Source organism: Lampetra fluviatilis, chromosome 15 (assembly GCF_964198595.1).
Source record: "Lampetra fluviatilis chromosome 15, kcLamFluv1.1, whole genome shotgun sequence".
NCBI classification, from domain to species: Eukaryota; Metazoa; Chordata; class Hyperoartia; order Petromyzontiformes; family Petromyzontidae; genus Lampetra; species Lampetra fluviatilis.
The window spans coordinates 6,242,692-6,270,076 of NC_136289.1; the positions used below are offsets into that span (position 1 = coordinate 6,242,692).

General features: G+C 45.4%; 1 protein-coding gene across 2 annotated transcripts in view; it reads right to left on the reverse strand.

Annotated features, from left to right (window-relative positions):
* LOC144936129 (mothers against decapentaplegic homolog 1-like) overlaps positions 1–20,868 on the reverse strand; it is a 41,786-nt gene extending 20,918 nt beyond the window's left edge. The window contains exons 1-3 of one of the 2 annotated variants that reach the window (XM_078863016.1): positions 20,848–20,868; positions 1,166–1,266; positions 47–654 (exon numbers count right to left, since the gene is read on the reverse strand). In XM_078863016.1, the coding sequence (XP_078719142.1) occupies positions 47–283 (237 nt within the window). In that variant the 5' untranslated portion in view covers positions 284–654; positions 1,166–1,266; positions 20,848–20,868. Of the gene's footprint in view, positions 1–46; positions 655–1,165; positions 1,267–20,653; positions 20,806–20,847 lie in introns of those variants that run through there. The other variant, XM_078863015.1, reaches the window with a different exon arrangement.
* Between the last annotated feature and the right edge of the window lie 6,517 nt (positions 20,869–27,385).

Consider the following 27,385-nt stretch of genomic DNA (forward strand, 5'->3'; position numbering starts at 1 on the left):
ATTGCACACACATTGCACACACGGCTGCCTAGCGAGCGCCGGTCACCTGCAGGCGCCCGTCGAGGGAGCGCGGGATTGTGACGCATTTGCTGGGTTGCCCCGGGGTGCTCAACGCCTTCTCCAGCTCTTCCAGGGCACCCTTCTTCTTCTTGAGCTTCTTGACGAGCGAATCGACCGCCTTCTCGGCCCACTTCTCCTCCTCGTCGCCCTGCTTCCAGCCGAGCAGCCGCTTCACGGCCGGGCTCGTGAACGAGAAGAGGCTGGCTACCGACATGGTTGTCATCGAAGGATAGATCGTCCCCTCGCTCGCTCGTCGGTGCGCTCGCTCGGTCGCTCACCGCTCGTCCCACCCACGTGCGTTTACTCCCATGCACAGAAGACGCGAACCTGACTCCGACCCTCGCCGGTCTCCGCTAACGGTTCTCCCAATCCGTTGAGCGTCTCCAACCGGAGCCTCCGTTCGCGAGCGACGGATGGCAGCGGATGGCAGCGCCTCGTGCGCAAAAACCCACAAGTGGCCCGGGCTCGAAGGCCAGCCCCCTGCTGGCGTTACGCTCGTCCCTGGTTGAACGCCGCCAGACTGGGCCGTCTCGTGTCGGCGGAGTTCAAGTCCGAAGTCGCTGGAAGGTTTCCAGCGGCGTTGCGTTCTTGGCACTGCGGAGCAGAAAAAAAACGGGGAGAAGAGAGTGGAGGAAAAGAGGCTCAGTTCCAGAAGTCCATTTTCACCACCCCCACCACAACCACCCTCTCCCTCCACTGCTGTAATCCAACCCAGTTGCACCTGTTGCGGTAGTAAAATAAATATATTTTTTGGAAAAAAATGCAAATGTTGGTCCAAATCGTATTAGCGTGCATTATGAAACGTAAATATTTTAAAACGTGCGACAGCTCAAGTCGATAAACAAATTACCCACACCAACAACTACTTTAATGTGCTTTCAGTTCGGCACGGACAACGTGGAGAGTGCACTTAGCATGCGCGGCGTTAATTACAATCAGTCGCATCTCGGGGGCTTACTTTACAGCCCGCCACGGTGGCAATGACAGAAAAAAATAGTTTAAAATACAAAACACGTGAGCACAGGAAAAAAAAACCCGACAGCGGCATTGGTCGCTTTGCGGCAGGAAGTGGGTGCCCGCAACGTCCTAATGCTTCCTTCCTCACCACCGCTTCCTCCCCAGCCGGTGTTTGCGTCGAGGTTCAGCCGGACGGTGCGTGGGGTTGGCAGGTTCAAGAAGGGAGCCGAAGTCTCAATTCCCGCCTATCTGGAGGGCGCAAGGCACATCACGCACCGCACATCACACACCGGGAACAGGGGTCAGTGGAAGAACATCATTCGGGCGTGAACCTGTAAGCAAGCGAAGAACAATGGCGAGTGTTGTCGGGCGAGCGCATATTAACGATGGCGAGGAGCAAGAGAGTGCCGGTGTGGCAAGCACAATATGCTCAAGATGCTGTCTTTTTCTTAAATATATACAAAGGGACGTATAGAGCTACGCCGGTTCTATTTTAGAGAACTTTACTTTATTTATGAACTTCAAGATGGTCTCCCGTGTACAGAGGTTTATTTACGGTTATTTTCCAATTTGGGACCTGTGCAAAAACGAAAGCGGACAAACGCCTGCACTTAAGTCGATGACACGCGGCCCCCTCACCGTTACCCAGCCGACTTTCACAGCTATAAGCACACTTCAGCGGGCAGTAACGCGAGATAGAATTTAAACGCCAAAAGCGGGATTTGAACCGTCGCACCCAAACCACACACACTCTGCCTCAGAGGGGAAAAACAATAAGCGCAAGGAAAGCCAGCAAATAGTACAGATGGTTTAATAACAGAGGGCAAATGCGAGAGATGCCACAATTATTACGCACTGTTTACACAGGTTGCGCAGCAGTACACTTGCTCCGAACTGACCATGTTATCGAGCGAGTCATCGGCGGCGGTGCGTCAAGGTGATATTTGCGCGATGAGCCAACACTGTAACCAAGATGGGTTTTCTCACCACCTCCAATCAAGCGGAGATGTGTAACGCAGCAAAAAAACAAACACCGGCCGCACACATTCCGCCCTCTGGCTGTTACCACCAACGTCGTCAACTAGCACTCGGCCCATGGGCTCAAAACCCACGCGAATGCACGCATAATAGGCCCGACTGAGACAAACGGAAATTACACATTCGACATTAGTCACCGAGCAGCGCGTGCATGCACCTGTTGTTCCAAGGCTGGGGAAGGCGACTGAGGAGGGAGAAAGTGCATTTTTTGGGACGGGCGCATATGAGGTTGGTGTGGGCGCATATGAGGTTGGTGTGTGGCGGCAGGGGGGGGGAAGAGAGGGAGGAGGGGTAGTGTTGGTTTCGAGTGTGCGCGGCCAGAAAAATTCCAAAGCCCAGCTCTTCCTATCAGCCATATCCTGCTGACCAGATGTCTTCCTGCTTTTAAAACTGCTGCCTCCACCAGACCTACCCCCCCCCACCACCATCATCGCGCGCACTTCAACGGTTGAACTTACTGCATCAGAGGCCTACAGCCCTAACATTAACAGACCAGCAGAGACAAATGGGTAGCAGCGGTAGATAAAGCTCGTGTTTTACGAGGGAGAAACACATTCGAAGCCAGCATGACTGAATAAAGTGTCATGATACGGGGGTTGCGATTAGATTTTTTTTAAGTCTTATATTTACTTGTTTTAACGCTGTATTCTACATTATAGGAGCCTAAATAGTAAACGAGACAATAATTATTTATTTATACAAATTAAAATAATGAGCGACAAACAAGACACTGATTCACACACGCTCGATTCGCCAAGTGTACTGTCAATGTCAGAAGTAATTTTACTTTATGTATTGTTAAGCCCCAAAACACCCACAATGCATTTCTAAATATACAGTAGTAACTTCAAAAATCAAGCGTACACAATTCTTTATAGCAGAGATTGGGATTTTGAACAAGGATGATATCATTAAGACTGGCAAGGCACAAAATGTGGTGCGTGGACAGAATTAATATCTCCGAGGGTGAAGCGAATAACAGTTTGGAACAAATGATTGTTGAAGGCAGATTTAACCTAGCGGGGTGGCCAATCCAGGTTAAGATTGTGACTCAACTTATAACACCATTTTTGTTCCACCACTCTCCCCTATCTCAAAGATGAAGATTCCCCACGTGGCCTTTAAGAGTATGTTGGGGCAAGGGCTGTTAGAGGGCACAAGAGAGGTCCCTGTGTAGCCATCACCCAGGCCAGTCGCTTTTGCCTCTTCGGTGAGAATATTCACACAGACTGAACTATTTGGGCTCGAGTCACCCGCGGGGAGGTCCAGGACAAATCACGATAGCACTTGTCACAGAGATGTTACCTATAACCAGGAATAGAACGCAGGCGCCAGGATCGAGAGCACAATGCACAAAATTCCGCATCACCACCCCAAACAAAAACAAAGATCCACAAAACCCGATTACCCTCACACAGTTTTGGGCACACTGCCAGTTAAGCAAGTACCTATTAGGTGAGCATGGCATGCGAAGGGGTGGTGTGAACTAGTGAGCGGCACCACACAAGGCTGCCGTTTGTAAAAAAATATACATTTATAAACTGCGCCAGGTACTCATTTTCGGCTAAGCCGACCTCGGTTGGGGAGGCCCAAAAACATGTTCAGATGCCACTTGTCACGAATCTAATGTACATTTCACCAGGCTCGTAGTGCAGTGCTAACGAACAAACCACTGCTCCCCTACCCCCACACTAACAACCGTGATCAAAGACAAATATCCACCCCCCCCAATGTGGCCTTTTATCATCTTTGGGGAAAGTGGTATAAACCGAGCATCTATGAAGGCTGGGACATCGAATGTGGGGATGGTGTGGACGGCTGGTCACCTTCATGTCGAGTCAACCTAGGGGAGGCCCAGAACAGTTTCAGATAACACTAGCCAGCGATGCCATCTGTGGCAGGGAATCAAACCCAGGTGTGGCTGGGTACGTAGTGCAGTGCGCCAACCACTGCAACACGCCACCGCTCTCTCCACGAGCATCATCATCAGACACGCATGCACAAACACAACACGCACGCGCGCACACACACGCGACGGCAGTTTTCCATCCCTGTCTCCCCTTCCCCTCCCAGCGCAAGTTTGGCAGCCTTGACACGCGCGTGCTACAGGAAAACGGCGCTTTTCATAGACTCGGGGCGTGGGGGGGGGCACGTGGGGGGGGGGGGCGCGCGGCCGTGCGCTCTGCCGCCACACCTCTGCACGCGCGGCCATTGCATTGTCCCCCTGCAATGCCGTGCTCAATTTAGCACCGAATTTAGCCCGCCACCCCCGCTTCTCTTCCTCGCTCGCCAGCCTTCGCTCGGCAAACAATAGCCCCCCCCCCTTCCTTGCAGGCCCACCGGCTGCACAACATATCGAAAACGTGCATAAATATGTTATTACACGCGCGCACGTACGCACGCACGCAAACCGGAGGACATATCGCCCCGCCACCCACCCAGCCCAGCCACCCACCTACCCCCACAGCACCTCCAGGGCCCCCCCCCACCCCATCCCACTTTCAACTTGCTTGCTGACAAGGATGTTTGTGAGCACATATTTCAAGGGCACGCGATGTGAGGGGCGCTGGGGATGAGTTGCCGTACCTGGGCCATCCATCTCTACAAATTGGAGGAAAGCAGACATCGTGAACAGGGGACTTTTTTTTTTAAGGCCGAGGCAAACTAGAAAAACGTTGGCCAATTTTATACCAATTGTTAGGCTAATGTGACCTATGTTTAGATATGAAGTTCCACTGAGGTTTGTGATGTGCACCACTGAACCACCAATCATCCACACTCAACACAAGACACAAATTTATACCAATTGTTAGGCTAATGTGACCTATGTTTAGATATGAAGTTCCACTGAGGTTTGTGACGTGCACCGCTGAACCACCCACCACTCATCCACACTCAACACAAGACACAATCTGAAATGTCTTGTGTTCGGAGCAGCAGACAAATTCGCAAGTTTTATCACCCGAGTGTTGGAAATGTGTTATCACCTGAACAAAAAAGCTGTGGCTCTTTGCGCAATGCGGGGGGTAAGTGCTTTTATCAACAACACAGAACACATACACACAGATACACGTGCGCGCACACCCAGGCACACAAGATGCACACCCTAAATATTTTATGTAGTTTAACTGCACGATGCTTTCAACACTTGGGCCAATTTTCCACACTCTACAATGCCCGCGCACAAACATGTGCGTCACACGATTGAACAGAGAGGGGACAAGCTTAAAGTGGCGGGCTCTCTCAAACCCAAACATATCGTTATCGCCGCCACCGCCGCTCAATCGACCAAACGGGATCCCATTTATCTACTCATCACTGGCTAACACCCCAAAACACTGGCACTCCCCCCCCCACCTCCATACACAAAAAACCACTTACATAAAACACTGAAGTGGTAAACTTTCCACTTTGTTTTGTTTTCCCAATCACATTACAGTATCATTATTGCACCATGGAACTACTCGGCGGCTAGGAAATATCGCACTACGTTATTTCGTGATTATCACGCAGTCACTATTATTAAATATACTGTGACCACATATATACAAAAACCAATGGATTATATATTTATATTATGTGAAACGACAAATTATTACGTGTGCTTATGCCATTATCATGATTAACTACACTGATAAAGAACTAATTGTATTATATATTTATATTTAGTAACTTGCCGTCCCGCCCATACAGGACATCTGTTGAAAAATATCTCATCAGATTCCTCCTGTCAAAATAAAAATCCTCATTTTGATATCATGTTTAAAGGCAATGTTATTATGTAGTCATCATTACTAACTATACTGTGACCACAGATATATGACCAACGGAATAATGTTTAGATAATGTTAAATGACAATTATTATTCATGTATACATGTAATAAGTCAACGCCATGAGTGCTGACGTTTCCCTGCAATCTATTTCTCTGGAGATAGGGCTAGTGGATGAAATAGATAATCATGCACATGATACTGATAACATGTACTGCTAAAGTGTAGCCAGTATATGGCAGTACAGCAAGTTGCGTAATATTCCACCAACTTGAGTATTCCTTCAAGGTAAAGTGTGTTTCTGGAATATTACGTTACCTCCAACATGTTGAAATATTGAGCAAGTGGCCAAATATCCCAAACTGGACCCAATCTGAAAGTCTTAAACGACTCGGTGAGGCTATCCTGGTGAATCAGCAAAAGGCCCTTTTCCCACGTTGTTGTTGCAATGAGAAAGAAGACTCAATTTCGATTTAAAGCTTTCGTGACTGCAGGGATTCATCTTCTTGGTTCTTTCGGTAAAGCCACGTAGAAGGGAAATAATAAAATAATAAAAATAAAACATTCTAAAATATGTTTTTTTCTTTTATATAATAAAATAATAAAAATAAAACATAATAAAATATGTTTAATTTTTATTACTTAATTTTTTCCCTTCTACGTGACTTTACCGAAAGAACCAAGAAGATGAAAGAAGACTCAATCTATTTTCACGTAAAGTGCAAGTTATTTTCAGGCTATCTTCTTGTCAGCACAGCAGACCAATGTTTAACTTAAGAATTGTTTTCGAGCGGGCAACCTCTGGGCTGGTTTCATCAGCAGTCAAGCCTGTTAAACAAATGTTGCCGCTGTATTGCCAGATGCCATTGGCAATAGCCACCCCACCGAACAAATGTGCTCCATTCAGTGCAAAACTATATAGTTTCTTTAAATCGAAAAAAGCAACTCGCCGAAAAAAACGTACTCTCTTGTGAACGTTCTCCAAAATGACACGATGCCAAAAACGGATTCTCAACTTTCGGCAGAGCAAACAAAACCTGACTGGTTTCTGGGTAGCACAGGGGACTTGAGTCAAGTCAGCAGAGGGTCTACCAGGATTCTCCCTCTTACGATGACTGTGAACCAAGTTGAACCGCGCTCTAATGCAGCACGGGAGATGTGCATATATGTTCTTCCATAAGTGAAAAATCAAAGAATCGCCAAACTGCGACCGTGGTAAAGCCCAAACCGTCAAACGCATCACCGACGAGCGGGCCATCCACACACACCCTGGCGGTATCGCTGCAATCCATACAGCATCCACCGCCACCTTGGATTGGTTGGAGGACCTTAAAATTCAACTATGACATCCATCAAAACTGTTGTGTCCGCCCCCCGACACCCCCTTGCCATATGAAAGCAGAAGCAGAGGAGCTGAAGGGGACAATGCCAACCGTACTTTCGGTTCTGCGGCGATCACATCCGTGCCATCACCTCGCCGCCCCACTCCACCCCCAAACAAAAACACCTGTCTGCAAACCAAGAGCCTTAACAGCAGGGGCACACGGCACATCCCAGGCCTCAAAGGGGGCTCCAAGTCGGCGTGTGGCAGCTCCCAGCGCCCAGAAGGGGGACACGAATGGGCAATGTCATCCAAAAAACGTGGGTGGCCCGAATAGACGGATGCAGGTGTTTGTGGAACCGTTTAGGCGTTTACAAGCTGATCCACACGACTCCACCCTGCCTCCCCCCCCCATCCACCTTGCGTCCACTCCTGAAGGTGGTTTAAAAGGCAAACGCTAACTTTAAGCACCTTGCGATTGTTTTGGTGCGAACGAACGAGAGGTCTGCACGTCACCAACCGTCCATTCATGTAAGTGCAGGCAAAGTTAATTTGTCCACACTCATGGAGGGGACCCCTTTGTCAATAGCGAGAAGATAATTTTTTATGAAGTTAAGCATTGATGTTGCAACATGAATTTGCATCTAGGCGGATATAAATAAAATCAAGGTTGGATCTGTTAACAGCACTGGCAGTGTAATAATTACATTTTTTGTACGAAAAATATTGCAATATTTACGTACGAGAAAACACGACATGTTTTTAACACGTACAGTAAAATCCAAACCTATTGGAGGTGCAAAGCGGTCGAGAGAGGTTTCAGTAAAGCGAAATGGTTCATAAACCTGTCTGCGAAGACCTTTGAGCGTTTCCAAGCATGCGTGGATTTTCTCTGGGAGACCGTTTCCTCCCACATGCAAAACATTCCTTAAAGGAGGGACCCATTATCTCAATTTCACTGCAGGACACTCCTAAAAGACAGCCTTGGGGACTCTGTGGACTTTCCTGGTTCAATAAGTTTCCTATCATATACGCAGGGTAGACTGGGCTCCCGTTTCTTGTATACTGTTAGTATAGCCGAGGCGAAAACTAAAATAAATATGTCAAAGGCCGCAATGCAATGTGATATACAAGATGGTGGTCCTTAATAAAATAATGTCATGAAACAGTCCTTAATGAGCTGCATGTTGCTTCGGAGCCACAGGTTCCCAACCCCTGGTATAGCCCAAGAAATGAAAGTGTGAAGTGTGTACACCACATTTGGACTATCCTGCATGGCCCAACTACATAGATGCAGTATCTGCTGGTTGAATTGTCCTTCCAATAACTGGATAAGGGCCCTTCCCTTTCCAGCAATCGGACAGCAGTTGGCTGTGAACAATGGAGTGCTTTCAATCCGCTATCAGTTCTGCGTCGTAAACGAAAAAAAATTTTTTGCCCAGTGCTCTGCCCGGCCTGCCGTTGCGAGCGAGCGCCAAAAAAAAGGGGGCAAAAAAACACGCTTTTCAAAGCCCTTTTGAATCGCGTCGAGCGTCGCTGGGAACATTCACACCAACACTTGAGACGCACGATTCAGGTTTCAGGCATCCAGGATTGGGCCAGCCATAAGGTACACAACATGGAGTGCTTATTACATGAGCACTGCTTATCACGAGGCATCGGAGTGAGGTCTGGTCTTCGGTGTGATGCAATCGTGCATTAGTCACGTCCAACAGTGCGGTGTTATGAACAGCGCAACAATATCAGCACTGTGCTCCCAATTAAAAAACTGTGAAATCCGAGTTATGTTGTGACGTGCAGAAATTCGCCATTGTGTCTGCATAGGAAAGTACCAATTCAAAGCACAGCCAGCCGTGACACGCACTGAAAACAGTCAGCAAAGGAACATGCAGATGTGTTCATGTTAACAGATCGTCCAAGTGTGCATGCATACGTTCATTTACAGACTAGACGCGAAAGCCTCAACGTGAAGGGTCCAGAACACTTCTACAAGTCAACACTGGCACATTAACGAATGCCAGATGAATAGCAGAATGTGTTTTCGGTCTTAATTGGAAAGGGGATTTAGTTGGCGAGGTCTCATGATCCAACGACCACGGTTCTCTTGAATGAATCAACAGGCCCAGCACGCTGTGCTATAAATCAAGGTGCAAGTGATTTGCTTATCAGGTGTGCTCACTCTTGGGCTGGTTTTGTCTCCAACATGCTCACATGCAGCCTTTCAGCTCAAACACAATTAATCTGAAACTGCCTTCTAACATGATAACACTGCACGCATGCAGCATTAACACAGTAAGGCTAATCCCCTTAATTAGATTTTAAATCTGTTTACCCTTCTGACCGTCACAAAGCTCAAAATATGTGCCCTCCGCGAGCCCTTTTTCCACGGCGCCAACTGCGCTCAAATAAAGCACACGGGCAATAAACCAATTAGAGTGTTGTTATAACAAGCAGATTTGCATTCTCACAAAAAACCAGTCACTGCTAAGTGCCAGACCCGTTAACCGAAAGCCGCTTTTAAAGCTGCCGTGTTTGGCCAAGGGCAATTAAATTATAAATGTGGTCACAGCGGCGGCAGCGCGGTCAGATGGTTTCAGTGTTTGCAATTGTCTTAAGTGGCATCCCAGAAATCAGAGAATGTAATATTCAAAAACATATCCTCGATTCAAGGGGCTGCACCAAAATAAATTGGTAGCTGCACTCGATCTATGGTTAGATCAGAGGTCACAATGAAGTTATTTTATCCTGGTCTTTAGCACTTTACAAAGAAAATAAAACTCAGTTTTTCCATGCTCTAATGAACGTGGCATGGTGCTCAATTTCCATTGTTGAGCCTCAACCAGTGGAGGAGTCCACTTTTCCATGGTCCAGTCTCTCTTCAACACAACTTTTAATGTTCCAGTTGTTCTCAAGACAAAGGCTCATTGCTGACAATAACATTTGCTTCAATGTAATCTTGGGGCCATCAATGTAGCCCTCTCATCACTATTCCAGTGGTCCTGTTATTTTCATTGTCACCGTTCACTTATTTTGGAAATATCATTCCCAAGTTCAGCACAAGCTCATTAGGTCAATTCGGATTCAACATCTCATCTATCCTTCACATCTCTTCAAATATTCAAACTACTCCACAAGGCCATTTCCTATTTTTACTTCTGATTCAAAACAAACTCACTCCCCTGAATAGATTTTTTCCTAAAACGTACAATCTGCAGTAGAGATTTCAAAACAGATACTAATGAGACCAAGCATTATTGATTCTCTCCATTTCCATTAAGATATCATTCCTGGGAGGGCTAAGAGCCCAGTCTTTGCTTTGCAAAAGCACCATTAAATAAATACTGTCTCGTCATCACCTACTGGTGCCCATTTTACCGACCGCTGCTAAGGAATGATGGTCCAAGTCGGTGTTTCTCAAATAGTTTTCGCACCGCTCAGTCGATGCAAAGATTTCCACGGATCTCCCCCCCCCCGCTCCTGGTGACAAAACGCATCCACTTCTCTCAAAATACCAGAAATACAAAATGATTCATATTACCCAAAGATAAAAAAAAACGCAGCGACAAGTTTCGTGTAGGGGGTGGCATTTAGATCTTATGGTAGTTTATTCAGGGTGGTTTAGCCAACTTAATCTTTTTAAAGAAATATAAGTACAATATTAATTCATGTCCGAAAGAAAAAGTTATAAAAAACATTGTCGTTATTTCCAGATCAACCTTGCATTTGCATCACAGCCCCGCGGACCACCTGGAGGACCATCGCAGACCACTGGTGGGTCCAGAGGAAGGGAACCACCACTTTGAGAACACCACCGGTCTAAGTTGACCACAGAAGCTGACACCTCAAAGTCACGGGGAGGAGGGGGGAGGGTGGGGGCCCTTTCAAATGGGATCTCCACCGCTGTACACAGCAATCCGTGCCAGCGTACTCGATCGCAAACGCTGCAGAAAAAAAATTCGCCGACCGCTGTACGCCGGAGGGGGCCACGTCCCAAAAGTGCATCCTTGGCCGAGGATCGTATATAAATAAACTGATAAATAAGTAAGCAGCGGACCGAGCGGGGTGGGGGTGGGGGGGCGCCGTTTCACGTGACGCAGCGGGCTCAGCGGGCCCACAGTCCGCGGTCTGCCGTGCCCACGTCGAACAAAAGTGATGCTGGGCCGAGGCGCCCACCATTAAAAAGTGATTGATGGTGGTGGTGCCACGTTACCTATTAAATGGCGCTCGGGCTATCGAGGTCGTTGGTGCGCGATGAGACACGGATAGCGCCGTCGTCGCAGACAAACGATTTTTTTTTTTTGCACGACACAGCTATCGCGCGTCTCCAAACTCACAATGCAAAGTTACAAAAGTGCAGGGGGTTTAACGATCTACCCGGCGCAGCGATGCGATGCAATGTCATAGTTTGGATTATGATTTGATTCGAGAATCGATCCCTTGTCGACTCAATGCTGGTTGTTGGTGTTTGTCTTGTTTGTACAGTTCTTACTCGATTAGCCAGAATGTAATACTTGCATTTCCATGTTATTTAAAAAAAACAATCATCGGTTCTTAGGCACATAATTCAATGTATGTGTTTTGAGCAGAACCATATATTTAAATTTAAGAAACCCTTGACAGTTATATGCGAGTCTGAAAAGCTGACATGTGTCGGATTGGAGGGGTGATGATTCATATTTTTTGTTACTTGGCCCATCATTTTTCCAGGGTCAATAAAGCGAGTTCTGCTCTGTGAAAAGTGAACAGTGGTGGGTCCCATGGAGAATGATCCCCAATGAAGGAATTTCTAACTCTGGCTCAGGGTCAACCAAAAAGGAGAATGGAACAACCTCCATTGAGCGGAGACAATTACCGTATTCTCCAGATTGTAAGATACGATGAACATTAAGACGCACCCCAAACTTGTGCCAGGAAAGATAAATAGTTTCTTATTTTTCACGTTACTCTTTTCATATTGAGTTGCGGCAGAATCATTTTAATGTTTTTGTTGATGTCCGTATAGTCATACAATAATTACAGTGCGACAGCATTAATGTAGTGCAATTGTTTCTAAATACAATAGATTTACGGTACATTGACAATCTACTGGTGGATTGAGATCTACAAACGCAATTGGTCGTGGGGGTTGTATATTTTCATTTTACGAGGTAAGGCTCACCGAGCTACATTGCTCTTTTTCAGAAATAACCTGACCACTGATAGTTCAACGAAGTGGCTTATCACGTCGAAATGTATAGCAGCCAAATACTCTAAAAGCATGTTTCTAAATATGGAGGAAAACATGCAAACTCCGAATATACAGGCGTCAGGGTAGGGATCGAACCCACGACCTCCTAGATTTGAAGTTTTGGTGACTGCAAGGATTCATACTCTTTGGTTTTTCGGTAAAGTCACGTAGGTGAAACATTTATATAAATTAAATCACGACGTTTCGGGCGCAACACAAGCGTCCTTCCTCAGGTGGGGACAACTTAACAAAAGCACACCGCTTAAGTGTGTATACCGGACAAGGTAGTTAGTATCTCGCCACTGTGGCACCCCTCTTGACCCCGTAGCGTCCCATGGTTGCGAGACCATACTTCACCATACTTCATCACGCCGGTCAGTGTGGGTTGGTAATGGGAGGGGGGGGCGTAGGACCAAATGACATAAAGCTTGCCACTGATATTAGCTAGTCGGGAAAAAAAATCTCAGGTTGCAATGTTCATAGCACAGTGCACTAACCACTGCAGTCCTGCAGAATGCGCTTCCCTAGATGTCAGAAGCTAAGCAGGGTTGAGATTGAATAGCGAATGGATGGGAGACTACCATGCATTAGGTTTTGTAGGTTGCTGCAGGGCTACGTTGTGAGCAGCAGAGGGAAAATCAGAAAAATTGCGTAATTCTATGACCAACATGGTAAATTATGTTAAAATCACATGACCCCCATGGCGTGGGAAGATCCTCATCCAGCAGTGGACCAACAAAAACACTGTACATATGATTGATGGTCTTACAAACATGGGACTCGTGGCTTTAAATCGCAACCAAATTTTTTAAACATTCATATTCACAGCCGACTAGGCAACACTGTGGGTCCACCACACAACTCGTTCGCGCCCAGATTTGGTTTCAAACCGATGACCCCTGGACTGATCCTGTGAGCACGCCACCCCAACAATAACATGAAGCAACAGCATTAACGGAGCCATGCATCACCAACACATGGACAGCAGTACATCGATACTGTAAGACAATCTGATTCTCTGCTCACATCATTATCATTTCTTTAACCCTTTCCCATACCAACAGGCGCTAAAAAGCTCTCATCGTGGGCTGCTGAGGAAGGCTGCCAAACCCAGACAAGCTATTTCGTGCTCCTTCCGTTGTTTTAATTGAGGGCACTGCACACTATATATTTTTGTCCCTTACTCTTTTTTGTTGACCAAATTGTCCATCCGTCTGTCTGCCCTGCCAATTCACCAACGCTGCACATTTCCACCGGCTTTCTCTAGCATAGCTTCAGTTCGTTAACACGCGTACGTGGCACACCACTGTCAACCCACTACTGGTTGAGGGCCCGTTATGTGACCACGCTGCAGGCTGATCACGACTGAAGATCCCACTGGCAATCACCGTGGCATTCTGCCGTAGTTCATACTCAAAAGCCCCAATCAAGAACCCCACCACTGCGCCGCACGGCTCCGATCTGCCAACAAAACTGTGGTGGCTCCATCTACTCCCTTCAGAGCATAAACTGGTACCCTGCGCACACCTCTGCCACAGGGGAGGGATTAAAGATGATCCATAGTGTGGCGAATATGGCCACCATAACCAAACAATGGACCACATCGCTAACAACTGTATCCTCCGCCCGCTCTCTGGCGGACTGCGCAGTATTAGTCGCACTACTCCCGACGCTATGACATGGTTCACAAGCGTAAAGCTGACACGCATCGTTTACACACACGTGCATACGCTAGAAAAAGACTGAGGGTTGGCAAGTGGGGAAGCATCGACTTGAGCGCCATGTAGTACTATGCAGTAAAATAATGGATTCTGATTAACTTTCCTCTGATGTCCACAACGTAGGCCCATAGCCTATAACACCCCGTGTTGCATGGTGGTCACCCATCAATGCATCATCGTGGCTCAACTCTCTGCTTAGCATTGGACATGCGACAAGATCAGGTGCACTCAGTTTGAGATACCGAAGGATTTGTGCGTGACCAATTCACCCAATGTCACAACCTATGACCAAATCACGCTGAATGTGCCCGACCTTTCTCAAATCTATGCAGAGCTGAGTTTGGTCAGTGCTTGAGATACGAGACTTGCCTGTGAATACCAAGCGTGTTAGATTTGGTCTCCAACGTGGCAGGGAGATGGAATTCTTAAACCTATCGGTGCAGATGTTTAAGCATCACCCCCTTTGTTGTATGGAATTTCTTCCAGTTACTATTGTTTCTTCCCACATAACACTCAAACGGAATTGGCTAAATGCCCCAATTGAACAGGAACCTCCGAATACAGCGAGTTTGAGACTACCCTCAATAAAAAGGACTTTAGCAACATTTCTCAACCAACTGGAGAAACATTCAACACTGGGGTCACAATATCACAAGCAGGAAGATAGCCATATATTTAAAGGTGTTAAAAACACGATTATGAGCCTATTTACATTTTTGTGTGTGGCAATAAACCAAAGGGAATTATGGGCAACAAAAATAACATCGCGATTATCAAACTCGCCGCTAGCTCGGTTTATTAAGTGGGCGATTCACTGCCCGCGTGACGTTTGACATTATCGTTTTGTCAGAGCAGGTCAATGCGTGCCCGAGTTTCAGCCCAAATCTCAAATTTGAAACCTGCTGGCAAAAAATCGTATAAATACCTGTCACCAAGTAATTATAGTCTCCTAGGTCTGCATTATGAAAGAGATAACGAATCCTAATGGCCTCTCACCTAGTTATATAGAGTACATCAATGAATCGATTTATAGCTTCCTCCCTCCGTACCTCCATCAGTTAAAAACAGCAAACGCTCGTTGTACATGGCGTGTGGAATGCATTATTCAGTGATATTGGGTGCAGATAATAACTGCCACCGCTATGCGTGACCGGGATCCAAAGATTCGTAGCACATTCATCCTAAACCTTTACATTATCAATTACATACACACACATTCACAGTGGATTCTCCTTACTGCTCTGAAAGGGGTGTAGAAAATAGAAGCTCATTTCTGGGGTTACAACAAGTCTGTCCGCCCACGTCTTTTCGATCTCCACTCATTCTGCGCCAATTTTCTTTTTAGGCTACGTAGCCGCCAGTCCACCAAAGCGTCCAGTCTCATTCCGTGTAATGTTCAAAAAAAGGCAACAAAAGCCCCCCCCCCCCCCCCCGGATAAGTGGCTCGATTGCGTCGTGGGGCCTCCGGTTACAGCGCACCGTTCTCTTCCATGCACCCTCCCCTAAAGCCATTTGTAGAAAACGTTTGAAAGCGTTCGTGGAACGGAAGTGCGGGAGAAACCACATTAGCACTGTTTACTGTTTTGATTTAAAAAGCGGCTAATGGTGCGCTGGTACGCTTTGCGAGGCCTCGATGGTTTCGGAGTATTATCGATACGCGCGCTACATTTTAATCGCAACGCGATCTGACGGCGCAATACAGCGACACAAACGAGAGGAGTCCGTGTCAGATCTGTGGCCGCCCCGAAACATCACAGCTTAGCGCGTGACAATCGCCGCAGGAGCGTTGCAGAGATTTTTTTCAAGACGTTTGCATGCCCGCAATAAAACACCGCGCCTTTCGTCACGTTTTCCCACGTGTAGTAACTCATGTTGCTTGTTTTATTTATCATAAAGTGTTAACTAGGTTGGCTATCCTTCATGCAAAACTCCCTCTACCTGAAAACTCGTGAGCAAACCAAACATTGCTTAATAAAGAGCTTTCTTTGAGGAATTTTAAGCAAGCGCAAACATAATGCAATGCCAGGTTAACATTTTTAATATTCAAGGGTTACGCTGAAGGTTTACCAAGATGAGATGATGAGGCTTGATGAGATCGACTCCGGAGTGCAGTATTAAGGTTCTACACGTACATGCTCCCTTCAAAACACACCGTCACCACGGCAAGCAAGATGGCACATTTAAATTAACTGCAAAGGAGGCACTTCACTTGGACTTATCCAAGATAAAATATTACGGAGTCACCACTCTTAACAACGCCAACAACGGTGCGATTTAGCGACAAAGACAAAAGTGTCTCAAGACCCTTTATCGATGGGGGTGCTGCATTGGGATGTTTGGTCAATTGCATTAAAGAGTTGTTTGGTATATGGGAGAAGACTAGAATACCTGAAGGAAACCCACCCATACAAGAGATGGGGGTGGGGGCAACACTCAAAATATCCCCACGGATACATTTAAAAAATCCTCGGCTTAATTGAAAATCCGTAAGAGGTTTTGCGAGTTAGATCGCGTAATATGCAATACGCAATCTAACCCACAAACCTCTTATTGATATTGGTCGCGAAAGCAGACGTGTTAAACTTTAATGGAAATCTCCGGGCCACTTCACAGACCAGGTATACAACCCACCGGTATTCCTCGGTAGTCTCCAATTCAAGCACTTCCAAAATCCGACAAGATCTTAGGGGCAGTGATGGCGATGTGGTTAGCAGCAAAAGGTATCTTAGGCCAAGTTTCCTTTAACATACCCTCCATCATGAAGCCCAAACACGGTACCCGTTTGGCTGTCAGCGCACTGCTGATGGACAGCTATGTTTAATATATTTTAGGTAAAGCCCTTTGCCAATCCACTGCTGGATGAAGGCCATCACGCTGGTAAAACTGCAGTCCGTGTAAGGGAAGCTCCAGGGACCGTATTCTTAGGTTTTTTCGGTAAAGTCACGTAGGTAAAACATAAAAATTAATAAAAGTAAAATAAAATAAAAAATCACGACGTTTTGGAGGCAACACAAGCTTCCGTCTTCAGGTGGAACCGTCACAGCCACGACAGCTGAATCAAGTCGCGGAAGTCGCGAAAGCCTACTTGATACAGCTGTCGTGGCTGTGACGGTTCCACCTGAAGACGGAAGCTTGTGTTGCCTCCGAAACGTCGTGATTTTTATTTTATTTTTTCATTTTATTTTACTTTTATTAATTTTAATGTTTTACCTACGTGACTTTACCGAAAAAACCTAAGAATATGAATCCTTGCAGTCACGAAAGCTTCAAATATAGAACTCCAGGGACCGGTTTAGCCGTCACTCGCCACTAATGTCACCCAGAGCTGGGATTTGATCAACTCAGGTGGCAAGGTTAATAGCGTAGTGTGGCAAGCAGTGCGTCAGTGCTCCATTAGCTACGCTTAGCTTGTCACAAACCTACGCAAAATGTTATCACGATGACTCGCGCCGTGCTCCTGGGGTTATAACAGAACAAATGCCTTTTGTGACAAAATTACAAGACAGAGCAGGCAGCCCAGTGAACAAAAGTCAAATCCAAGGATAGTTAAAAAAGAACACACACGAGACCGCTTGACAAGTGTGTTTTAAATTTAAAAAGAGAGAGACGTCTGGAAGACATCGGTGGGGTAAGCAAAATAAATTCACCGAATGCCGCAGCAAATTTGGTGTGCGTGCGTTTAACAACTCAAGTCTCAAGAGAGAGAGAGATGGCTTTGCGCGCATTTCATTGGTAGCAGATTATGCGCACATTGAAGGCAGGGGAGAAGTCTTCTGCATGTGCTTCGCGATGACACGAGCACGGGCTGCTCGCATCAAACATCCATCCAGACGCGATGGGGGTCATAGCCGTAATCAGCCGCCACTCTTCAAGATAGAAACGGCGCTTCCAACTTACAGACGTGGGGTAAACTTGCACGGCAGAAGCGAACAGGGATTTTTGGGGATTTCGGCCTCGACTTGCAGTCGAAAGATACTCGACTTTGGATCTCATTAGGCCGTGGAGGCATGCAATAATGTTTCTCTGATAAATGTCAGCGTTTTTGGACTGCAATAAAGAATGCACGTTACGCATTTTACACGGACTTTAAATTAAGGAGGGGTCAACAAGTAACAATTGTCAAAGCAATCAAGGCCAACCCACACTGACGGGGGGAGGTGGTGGTGACGAACAACTCTACCAGAATAAACTACGACAACGTTTGACACCACGCCTCGTATTCGAGTCATCAAAGTCTGTTGCACACCAACGCAATGCGCCATTGAGAGCGATATACACGACCGGGGGACCTCAACAACGAGCGAACTTTTTGGGAAAGTGTCGCAGAGCTTTTCCCACCTGATGGCGGACGCTTGTGTTGCGCCCGAAACGTCGTGATTTATTTTCAACCTACGTGATTTTACCGAAAGAACCAAAGAGTATGGATTCCTGCAGTCACGAAAGCTTCAAATCAAGATTGTAGCAGAGCTTGAAAACTCACACACACACACGCTGCACATCTGAGCAGGGACACGAGGCAAGTAGACAGACAGACAGGGGTTTAAGTGGCACATCCCTTGAGAGCAACGAAAATGTGTCCCCATGTACACAGGAAACTAGCAGCAGCGCGTCATTGCTCAGGCCTACTGACCGAAACGTCGGTGTGCAATTTGCAGAAGCAGTTGCAGTAATTTACGTTCAGAAAATAAATCAATGCCAAAAGCGACATCAGTGTAGCTGACATATCCTGCAGCACAGTATTTACTTGTGGTCAAACATAAATTCTATCGTACAGAAGCGTATATAGTAGTACTTTTCTATACAATACTGTCGTTTTAGGAATATACATTCATCGGTACACTGAGCAATGCAACAACGGTATATATATTAGTATGTACTGTACTGCGTATGGAGTATTGAATGTCTAAACAGTGATTGAGTGCTGTAACATACGCCTACACTACTACAATCTTCAAAGGTTAGTGTATAGTAGTACAGTAACGGTGTACAGTACGGATGCGTTGTTTTCATTTCGTTCCAGATTTCAACGCATTTCTAAGCTTCACAGAAATACCGATATGTAATTTACGTATACAATAACAATCTAAAAGTTGCATACAAACACACACACACACGTTGTCCTTAAAATACAGAACGAGCCAGACCAAATGCAATATCATCTTCGTTTCATTAGCCACAGATTTATCTACACAATTAAAACTCAACATTTACATTAGTTAACGTTTGGCAGTTTCTGTAAAATTTTCTCGACGTGTCATTTTAGTAAATAATAACCTGGGGGGACGGACACACACTCTCTTCGGCATCCAACTTGCAAAAATACGTGAACATCACGAGATATAATATCAGTTAGCTAAAAATAAACAGCTCGGGCTCACACTTTAAGTCGCAAAACAACAAGTCACTTGATTTTTTAGACTGGCCACATTTTAAAAAACGAAGCACAATTAACCACAAAGCATCTGCAACAAACATGAGTTTGAGGGACACAGAGAGAAAGCCATCCACCAAAAGCCAACATTTAACCAAACTTCTACTAAACTCTGCCGGGCTAAACTTAAAATTCCATTCCGACCAGATAAGAATGATAGGGAAAGGAAAAAAGAGGGCTTCAGTTTCGAGATCACAAACGATAGCAACTACCATACAGTAGTGAACATCAACACAACAACACACACACTTCATTGTAAAAGCGGTAACGGATCCGGCTTCTTGTACAACATATCAGGAGTGAATGTTTATACAAACTACACATATGTAGAACATAGTTTGATATTGTTAAAAGGGTACACGTGAACGTACGGGTCACAAGTGATAGCAAAGTACTTAAGACTGCCCATGAACAACACGGTAAGTGTAACATTAAATAGGTCCCCGGCCTATTTTCTTGAAATATAAAGGAATGTTAGACTGTGTTAGACTTTGTGCATTTAGGACGCTGTACATGCAAAGTTGATACCCTTTTTGGTAAATAAGCGATGGCTTTGTGATTTACATTACACTTAATGCTTTCGCAGTACTGCATACGCCTGCTGCGTGTTAGTTTTACAATATTTCATCGTGCGTAAAGTGTTGCACCTTTACATTTAACAACAAAAACCAAGCTTTTCCCTTTGTTTTTAACGTCTAAGAAAACCACCCAAAAATAGATCTCCACACGCGGCCTAAACACTAAAATCCACCCCGCAAAAGTTGCGTCGGTCACGCACTTTACTACAAAGCGACGAGTTTTAAAAAGCGTCAATTAATCGCGTTAAAGGCGAAGTATACCGCTGCTCTTTACACACACACAGGAGGATGATGATGAGGAAGATGATGATGATGATGTTGGTTACAAAGTAACGAAAAGTAACGAAAAGTATCTCGGCTCGTGCGTCGGGGGGGCCTCAAACCGCGTTAGATTCGAGCTCACGCGGTCGTTTAAACCCCCTCACGACGACGACATCGTCATCACCGTAACGTTATCAAGTTGAGTTGTAACGAAAGCACGAGAGAGAGAGAGGAGAGAGAGGAGAGTTCGTCGCGACACGAAGCCTCCTCGTTGTCCCGAGCCGTACCCGCAAGACGCCATGTTCGCAGTGGTTGGTTGGTTGGTGGTGGTTGTGGAGAGAGAAAAAAGTGCTCACTCCCAAGCCGCAAAGTCGACGCAGAAACACACCGCACAGCCGCCAAAGTCGCTTCCAAGCGTACGAATAAAGTTGATCGGCGATAATAACAACAACAAAGTCGCTGAGCACGCGAAGCCGCTCACCTGAACACGGGGGGGGGGGGGGGCAAAGTCGTCCCCTGCACTTCGAAGCAACTCCGCAACACTGCGCGGAAGAACGCCCCGGCCGCAGAATGGGGTGGGGGCGGTGACGCGGTCCCGGCTTGGGGGGGGGGGTGAAAAGTAGGCGTGGCCTAATCGACTTTATGGGCGTGTCTCTACGGTAGGTGGGGGGCGGGGCGGGGCTGCCGCTCGCGTCTCTGGGCGGAGACGTGGACGGGGTGGGCCGGGGGGTGCGCGGGGGTGGGGGGTTGGAGAGCCGCGTCACGCCCCCCAGATTAATGCGCGGGCCGGGTGTGGTGAGGGGAGGTGGGCTGTAGTTGGAGCGGGGTGGGGGAGGGATGCGGGGGCGAGTGAGGGGCGGGGCTAACCGGCGCTACTTTTCCCGCGTGCACACAAACGCGCCTTTTGTGTGCGCGCGCGCGCGGGCGGGGGAACGATTCGCCCCCCCCCTCCCCACCCCCCCGCTGCCCCCCCCCTCCCCTCATTCCACCCCCACCCACTTACACCTTAAGAGAGCAATGGGGCATTCATTCCCAAGACAACCTGCCCGCCCATAGCTATGCACGATGCAATACACACGTGGGGGGTGGGTGGGTGGTGGTGGTGTTAAGTCTGCTGTAGACGTTCGTTCCATGTGCCGCGACAAATCCTCAGACTCGTGTCTCGAGAAACTCATCCGTCGTTCAATTTGCCTTTAGGAAAGTTGAAATTTTTTTTTTTAAATCGACGTTTATTTCTTGTTGGTGGTTTATCTCAGGAAAATTAAGGCAATTCCACGTTACTGTGTCGGGAAGCAACCGGGTCTGAATGCACACAACGGCTGTCAATTAAAGGTCACGCGGGGTTGTTGATTTACACAATTTGACATTCGTATGTGTTATTGTTGTTGGACCAAGTGATGGGAATTTCACATTCATATGGCAGGAATAAAAACGAATATTAATCCATATACAGTAGAGCCCCTCTCAGCGACCACCTCCTGTTAACGACGAATCGCTTAACGACGGCCCCCCCATAGAGCCCAATGTGTAGTGTGTAGTGTAGTATATACTGTAGTGTATAGTGTAGTTTATAGTAGTGTATAGTGTATTGTGTAGTGTAGTGTATAGTAGTGTATAGTGTAGTGTATAATAGTGTAGTGTATAGTGTATTGTATAGTAGTGTAGTGCCTCCATAAAGCCCAATGTGTAGTGTATAGTAGTGTAGTGTATAGTAGTGTATAGTGTAGTGTATAGTAGTGTAGTGTATAGTGTAGTACCCCCATAGAGCCCAATGTGTTCGCTTACCGACAATTCTCCCATTAAAGACGGGCTTTTGTAGTTGCAGTAAACATTAACTAATGCATCAATTAACTGCGTTTCTTTTAACATCAAGGTATTATGTTATTAGTATATTAATGTATTAAAATACATTGTTTCAATATTATAAAGTAAGTTTTTTGGGGTGAAAGAGGGTAACTTTCGCTGCTGTCGGAACGCATTAAGCCTTTAACGTGCATTCCCTATACTCGCTTAACGACCAGATCACTTAACGAGCGGTTTCGTGGAACCAATTAGCGTGGCTAAGAGGAGGAGGAGGTGGTTCTACTGGACAACATTTGACTATTCATACAATTTGGTTCTTTCAGTAAAGTCACGTAGGTATAAAACTAAAATAAATCACGACGTTTCGGGCGCAACACAAGCGTCCGTCATCAGGTGGGAAAGCATGGCCTGCTGCTGAAGCAGACTGTTTTAAAAGGTTTGGAAAGAACCAAAGAGTATGGATTCCTGCAGTCACGAAAGCTTCAAATCAACATTTGACGATTCAATTTTTTATTGAGGGCGCAGCGGTGACGTCATCACGCACAAGTTCGACAGGCTGCTGGTGACGTCATCACGCACGAACCCGGCTCATCTGGCTGCTGGTGACGTCATGACGCAGACGTGCGCGCGCCAGCCAGCTCCGTAGCCAGCCAGCCAGCCAGCAAAACTTTTTTTTCTATCTAATATACCGTAAAAGGAAATTGCATGAGCAAAACAAGTCACCATATCCACTACTGACGGTGACCTATACATAATAACATGTATGCAGAAATAGGCTGCAGATTTGGGCAATCCTCCTTTTGCATCGAGAAAAAAGTAATATTTAAAAATACTTTTTTTAAAACACACTTTAATGAAATGTACCCTACTCGTAATGGCAGAACTCCACGACTCCAGGAAGGGGTCCCGAAGCTTGCCATAACGTAAGGGGGCCGTGGTGATTTACAGCCAACGTTAGTTGAGCGTGGACAATTAGACCCAAGCCGAAACATAACATATACAAATTAATGTTTAAAAATACTCTTTTTATTTGTTTGATAGAATATAGTATTGTCATCAGTATGACATAAGTATACCAAGTTTGCAGTCGATACCACATTGGGAATTGGGTTAAAATTTAGTTACAAGATTTGAGGATACGACAACAACAGACATAGTTAAATAAAAGCGTGTAAAAAAACACACAAAGATGACAATTGTGAGTAAAACTTTGCAGTGCTGTGAGAAAATAAAATTAGAAGCTGACATGAAAGGGTTGTGAAATCCCACGTGAACAGTTTCGTGCGAATCGCGTGTCGTGAAACTGCGCAAGGCTTCGATATTCTACGAATTTCAATGATAAACATTGCACCTTTTAAAAGTATGTAATCGCACAAATGTTTTAACTGCTCTATTGATTTAATACGACCATCCGATTTGTCAATTCGCTGCTCGATGAAGAACCCTTTTCCCAGGCTGTGTCAGTGACGAGAGCGATTCAGCGTTCACCGTGGCCAGGTGAATCTGAATCCGGTCGTCAACTTCGCGGTGCCGGGCGCCTTTGGGGCCGTCCATAAATGACGTCACGCACCTAGGGGGGGGGGGGGGTCAGACATTTGTGACGATGTGTGACGAGGGGAGGGGGGGTTTGAGAAATGTGACGTCACATCAAAATGCGCAACTTTAAATAAATATAGACAACACGTTCTGCTTAATAAATAAATGTTTTCTCCTACAACATCAGAGTGCATCGGCACATTAAATACGCACTACAATGGCAATAGTTTAAAGCGATTTGAAGCATGTTTTTTGGCGGGAGGGGGGGGGGACAGAGCTTTGTGACGTCATATTTGAGGGGGGGTCTGACTTTTTGTGACGCCGTGTGACGATGGGGGGGGGAGGTCAAAAATCGTCCAAAATCGCGTGACGTCATTCATGGACGGCCCCTTATCTCGTAAAATAAAAAAATGTTTGAGTTTTATTTCCAGCCAAATATTTATCTCCAAGTCCTCAACCAATCACCTGCTTTCCAATGCCTGGCCGTGCCCCAGACGTCGTTCATCCTTGACTTGCGATGACCTCACGTGATCCTTACATTAGTTTAATGTGTCCTTATACGACCCTTGCATAATGTTTGCTGGGTAGTCATGTTCATATACATACCCCCTGTATATGGAAAGTGGACACTATCTTCAGTTACAAGTTTATCATACTCTTAGGTTTTTTTCGGTAAAGTCACGTAGGTAAAAAATAAGATAAATAAATTAATAATAAATGATAATAAATCAATTAAATCACGACGTTTCGGAGGCAACACAAGTCTCCGTCTTCAGGTGTACCTTGATACAGTAAATTTAGCTGTGACGGTCCCACCTGAAAACGGAGACTTGTGTTGCCTCCGAAACGTCGTGATTTAATAGATTTATTTTCATTTATTATTATTATTTACCTACATGACTTTACCGATAAAACCTAAGAGTAGGAATCCTTGCAGTCACGAAAGCTTCAAATCTAGAATTAAGTTTATCACAGTTTACCAAAGTCCTATACAGCACTTTAAGCAAGTACATCCTTATGTCGCATTGTATTTAGCCATTTACATTTTTGTTTGAATCAGTTGTATCCAATATCATGCCTCAGAAGGATGCAATGGTCAACCCACGCCTACAATCAAATAATCATGTTCACAGAGAGCCAAACACAATTGCACCCTCATTCATGTCAATGGGCGACCACGCAGCTGATGCATTTATAAGGCTTAACATAATTGTAGTCTATAATTTTAATTATTATAATTACAATTTAGTGCCTATGCGCTTTTATTGCAATTCCAGTCCTTGTGGCAATGCCCTGCTATATATAAATAGCAGGTTAATCAACAATAATCATCGCAGCATTATTTGTTTTACTGCCAATGACAGAAAAGAAAGACGTGAATGCTTTGACTATATGGGCTTATTGGGGGTATTTTTAATAATTGGCCCTAAGTATTGTATATTGGGCTGTTAAATGATTTTTCTGTAGGCCAATTAGAAATAGTGCCAATAATATACAGTACTTTTCTCTCAGCGACAGTACACAAACATGTAATCGTATTTCATTAACCCATTAGTTATTGTAGACGTTCATTTGAACAACAAAGTTAGTATGCACACACGCACAAAGAGTAATTGGAGATATTTTATTTCACGGGAATTACGGTAAATAAAAAAAATAGAAGCTGATGATATTAAGGAATGAAAAGTGTTTATGCAATAGGAGTAATCTGCAACAAGGCACAGCAAAAGCTTTGTAAACTTAGTTTTTTTTTAAATGTCACTATAACTGTTTTTAATGTACAAATATTAATGTGTAAAATTACGAATACATAAAAATCAATCCAGAGCGACAGTGATGAGTTGATACCAACTCATTTTGCTGTTCTACATCGAGTAGCACTTGACAATGCAATCTGTCTCAAAAAATGGTATACTGTATGTGTTTTAATACGTGACGGTTTTTTATATTTTATCCAAGGTGTATACGTTTCTTCAAATGATGTAACCTAAATATGGTTATCATATAGAGTTAAACTCATGAATTCAAATAATTGGAAATAAAAATCCCAATTAACGATTTTCTTAACGGTATAATTCAGAAGCGGCTGTTGACTAACAAGGGGGTTAAACTTCGTATGCTGAACTTCTTTCGCGCCGTACACAGCCAACCGCGCTCATCGGAGGTGCGTGTGAGCGACAATAAACTAAACACAAAAAGCACTTCAAAGACGGCGGTTAAACATCGGTATAGAAGGCAAGCAAGCGTGGGACCCATCATCGCAAGCACGCTGCAAGAAAGTCAACTCAGATGCTGTAAGAAGAGAGCAAGACCACCACATCAGAAGCGAGGGAGGATATGAACACGAAAGCGGTGAAGCAGCACAACGAAGGGGTATGGGGTTAATGTAGAGATGGCCAAGGACAAGAATGAGTTGAAAAAGGCGAGCCAAGAAGCTTAGACCGCAAGTGAGCGGTGAAAACGCAAGGAAAGAAATATGAACATATGTCGATCAGATATTTTACTCCATGCTGCAATAACTCACCTCTGAACCATGAAGTCGAAATCAAGAGCAGAATTGAACAAGCAAGGCAAGCATTTATTAAATGGAAAACACTCCTTGCAGACCGCAACTTGAGTACATCACTGAAACTGCGCACACTGAAATGCTACATCTGGTCAATTTTGCTGTACGGAGTAGAGACGTGGACACTAACAACAACAGCAACAAAAAGGCTCGAAGCTTTCGAGATGTGGCTGTATCGAAGAATGCTGAAAATCCCATGGACAGCCAAAACCACCAATACACAAGTTCTGCAAGATATGGGCACTGACAGGCAACTGCTGAAGACCATCCTTAGCAGGAAGTGTTACTACCTAGGCCACATTGCCCGAAACGACCACAAATACCAGCTATTAAAGCTAATCCTGGAAGGAAAAATCGAAGGGAAAAAACGACCAGGACGGCCAAAAACGACATGGCTCAGTGACATCAAAACATGGCTACAATTAACAACAGCAGCACAAACTCTACACGCCGTGCTAGACCGGGACCAATATCATCGTGAAGTCGCACACGCCGTTAGGCAGCACTAAAGAAGAAGAAGATAAACCGCAGCGAGTATTTTGCAGACCTGAAAACTTGGTAAGAAAAGCCAGGGTTGCTAAGGAAAACACCCACGTAACGAGCAAAGAAAATACGAACGATAAAAAAAAAGTCTGACGTTCAAATAAACCACGGCCAGTTCCGTGAATTTCGTGTTTTTTCAAAGTCTCTTGAAATGCTGTGCTTTGGAAGCGTATTCGCCCATTTAGAAATATTACCAAGCAAGCCGGACAAAAAATCATCGCGTACGTGTGTTACCACTGGCTGTGCAAATGTGAAATGTGTGCTGTGTTGGCAAGGAACGCTGGCAGCAAATGACACGGGCTGGGATTTCTATGATAAAATATTTAGGTGGCGATTGCAGGCGATAATGATCGCCAGTGTCTTGAGATATGGTGGTATTTACATGCCTTGTAAATCCAGATTGTCACGTAATTGTATCAGCGTGTTCATTGCCATGAAGATTACTACCATGGTTTTAATGGCAATATTGCCATTTTGTGTTCAGCTCGCCAGGTGGAAAATTGAGCCGTCAAGTGATGTGCGTGTGAAAAAGTAAAGTCTTTGATATAATGCAAACAGCCAGCCATGACAT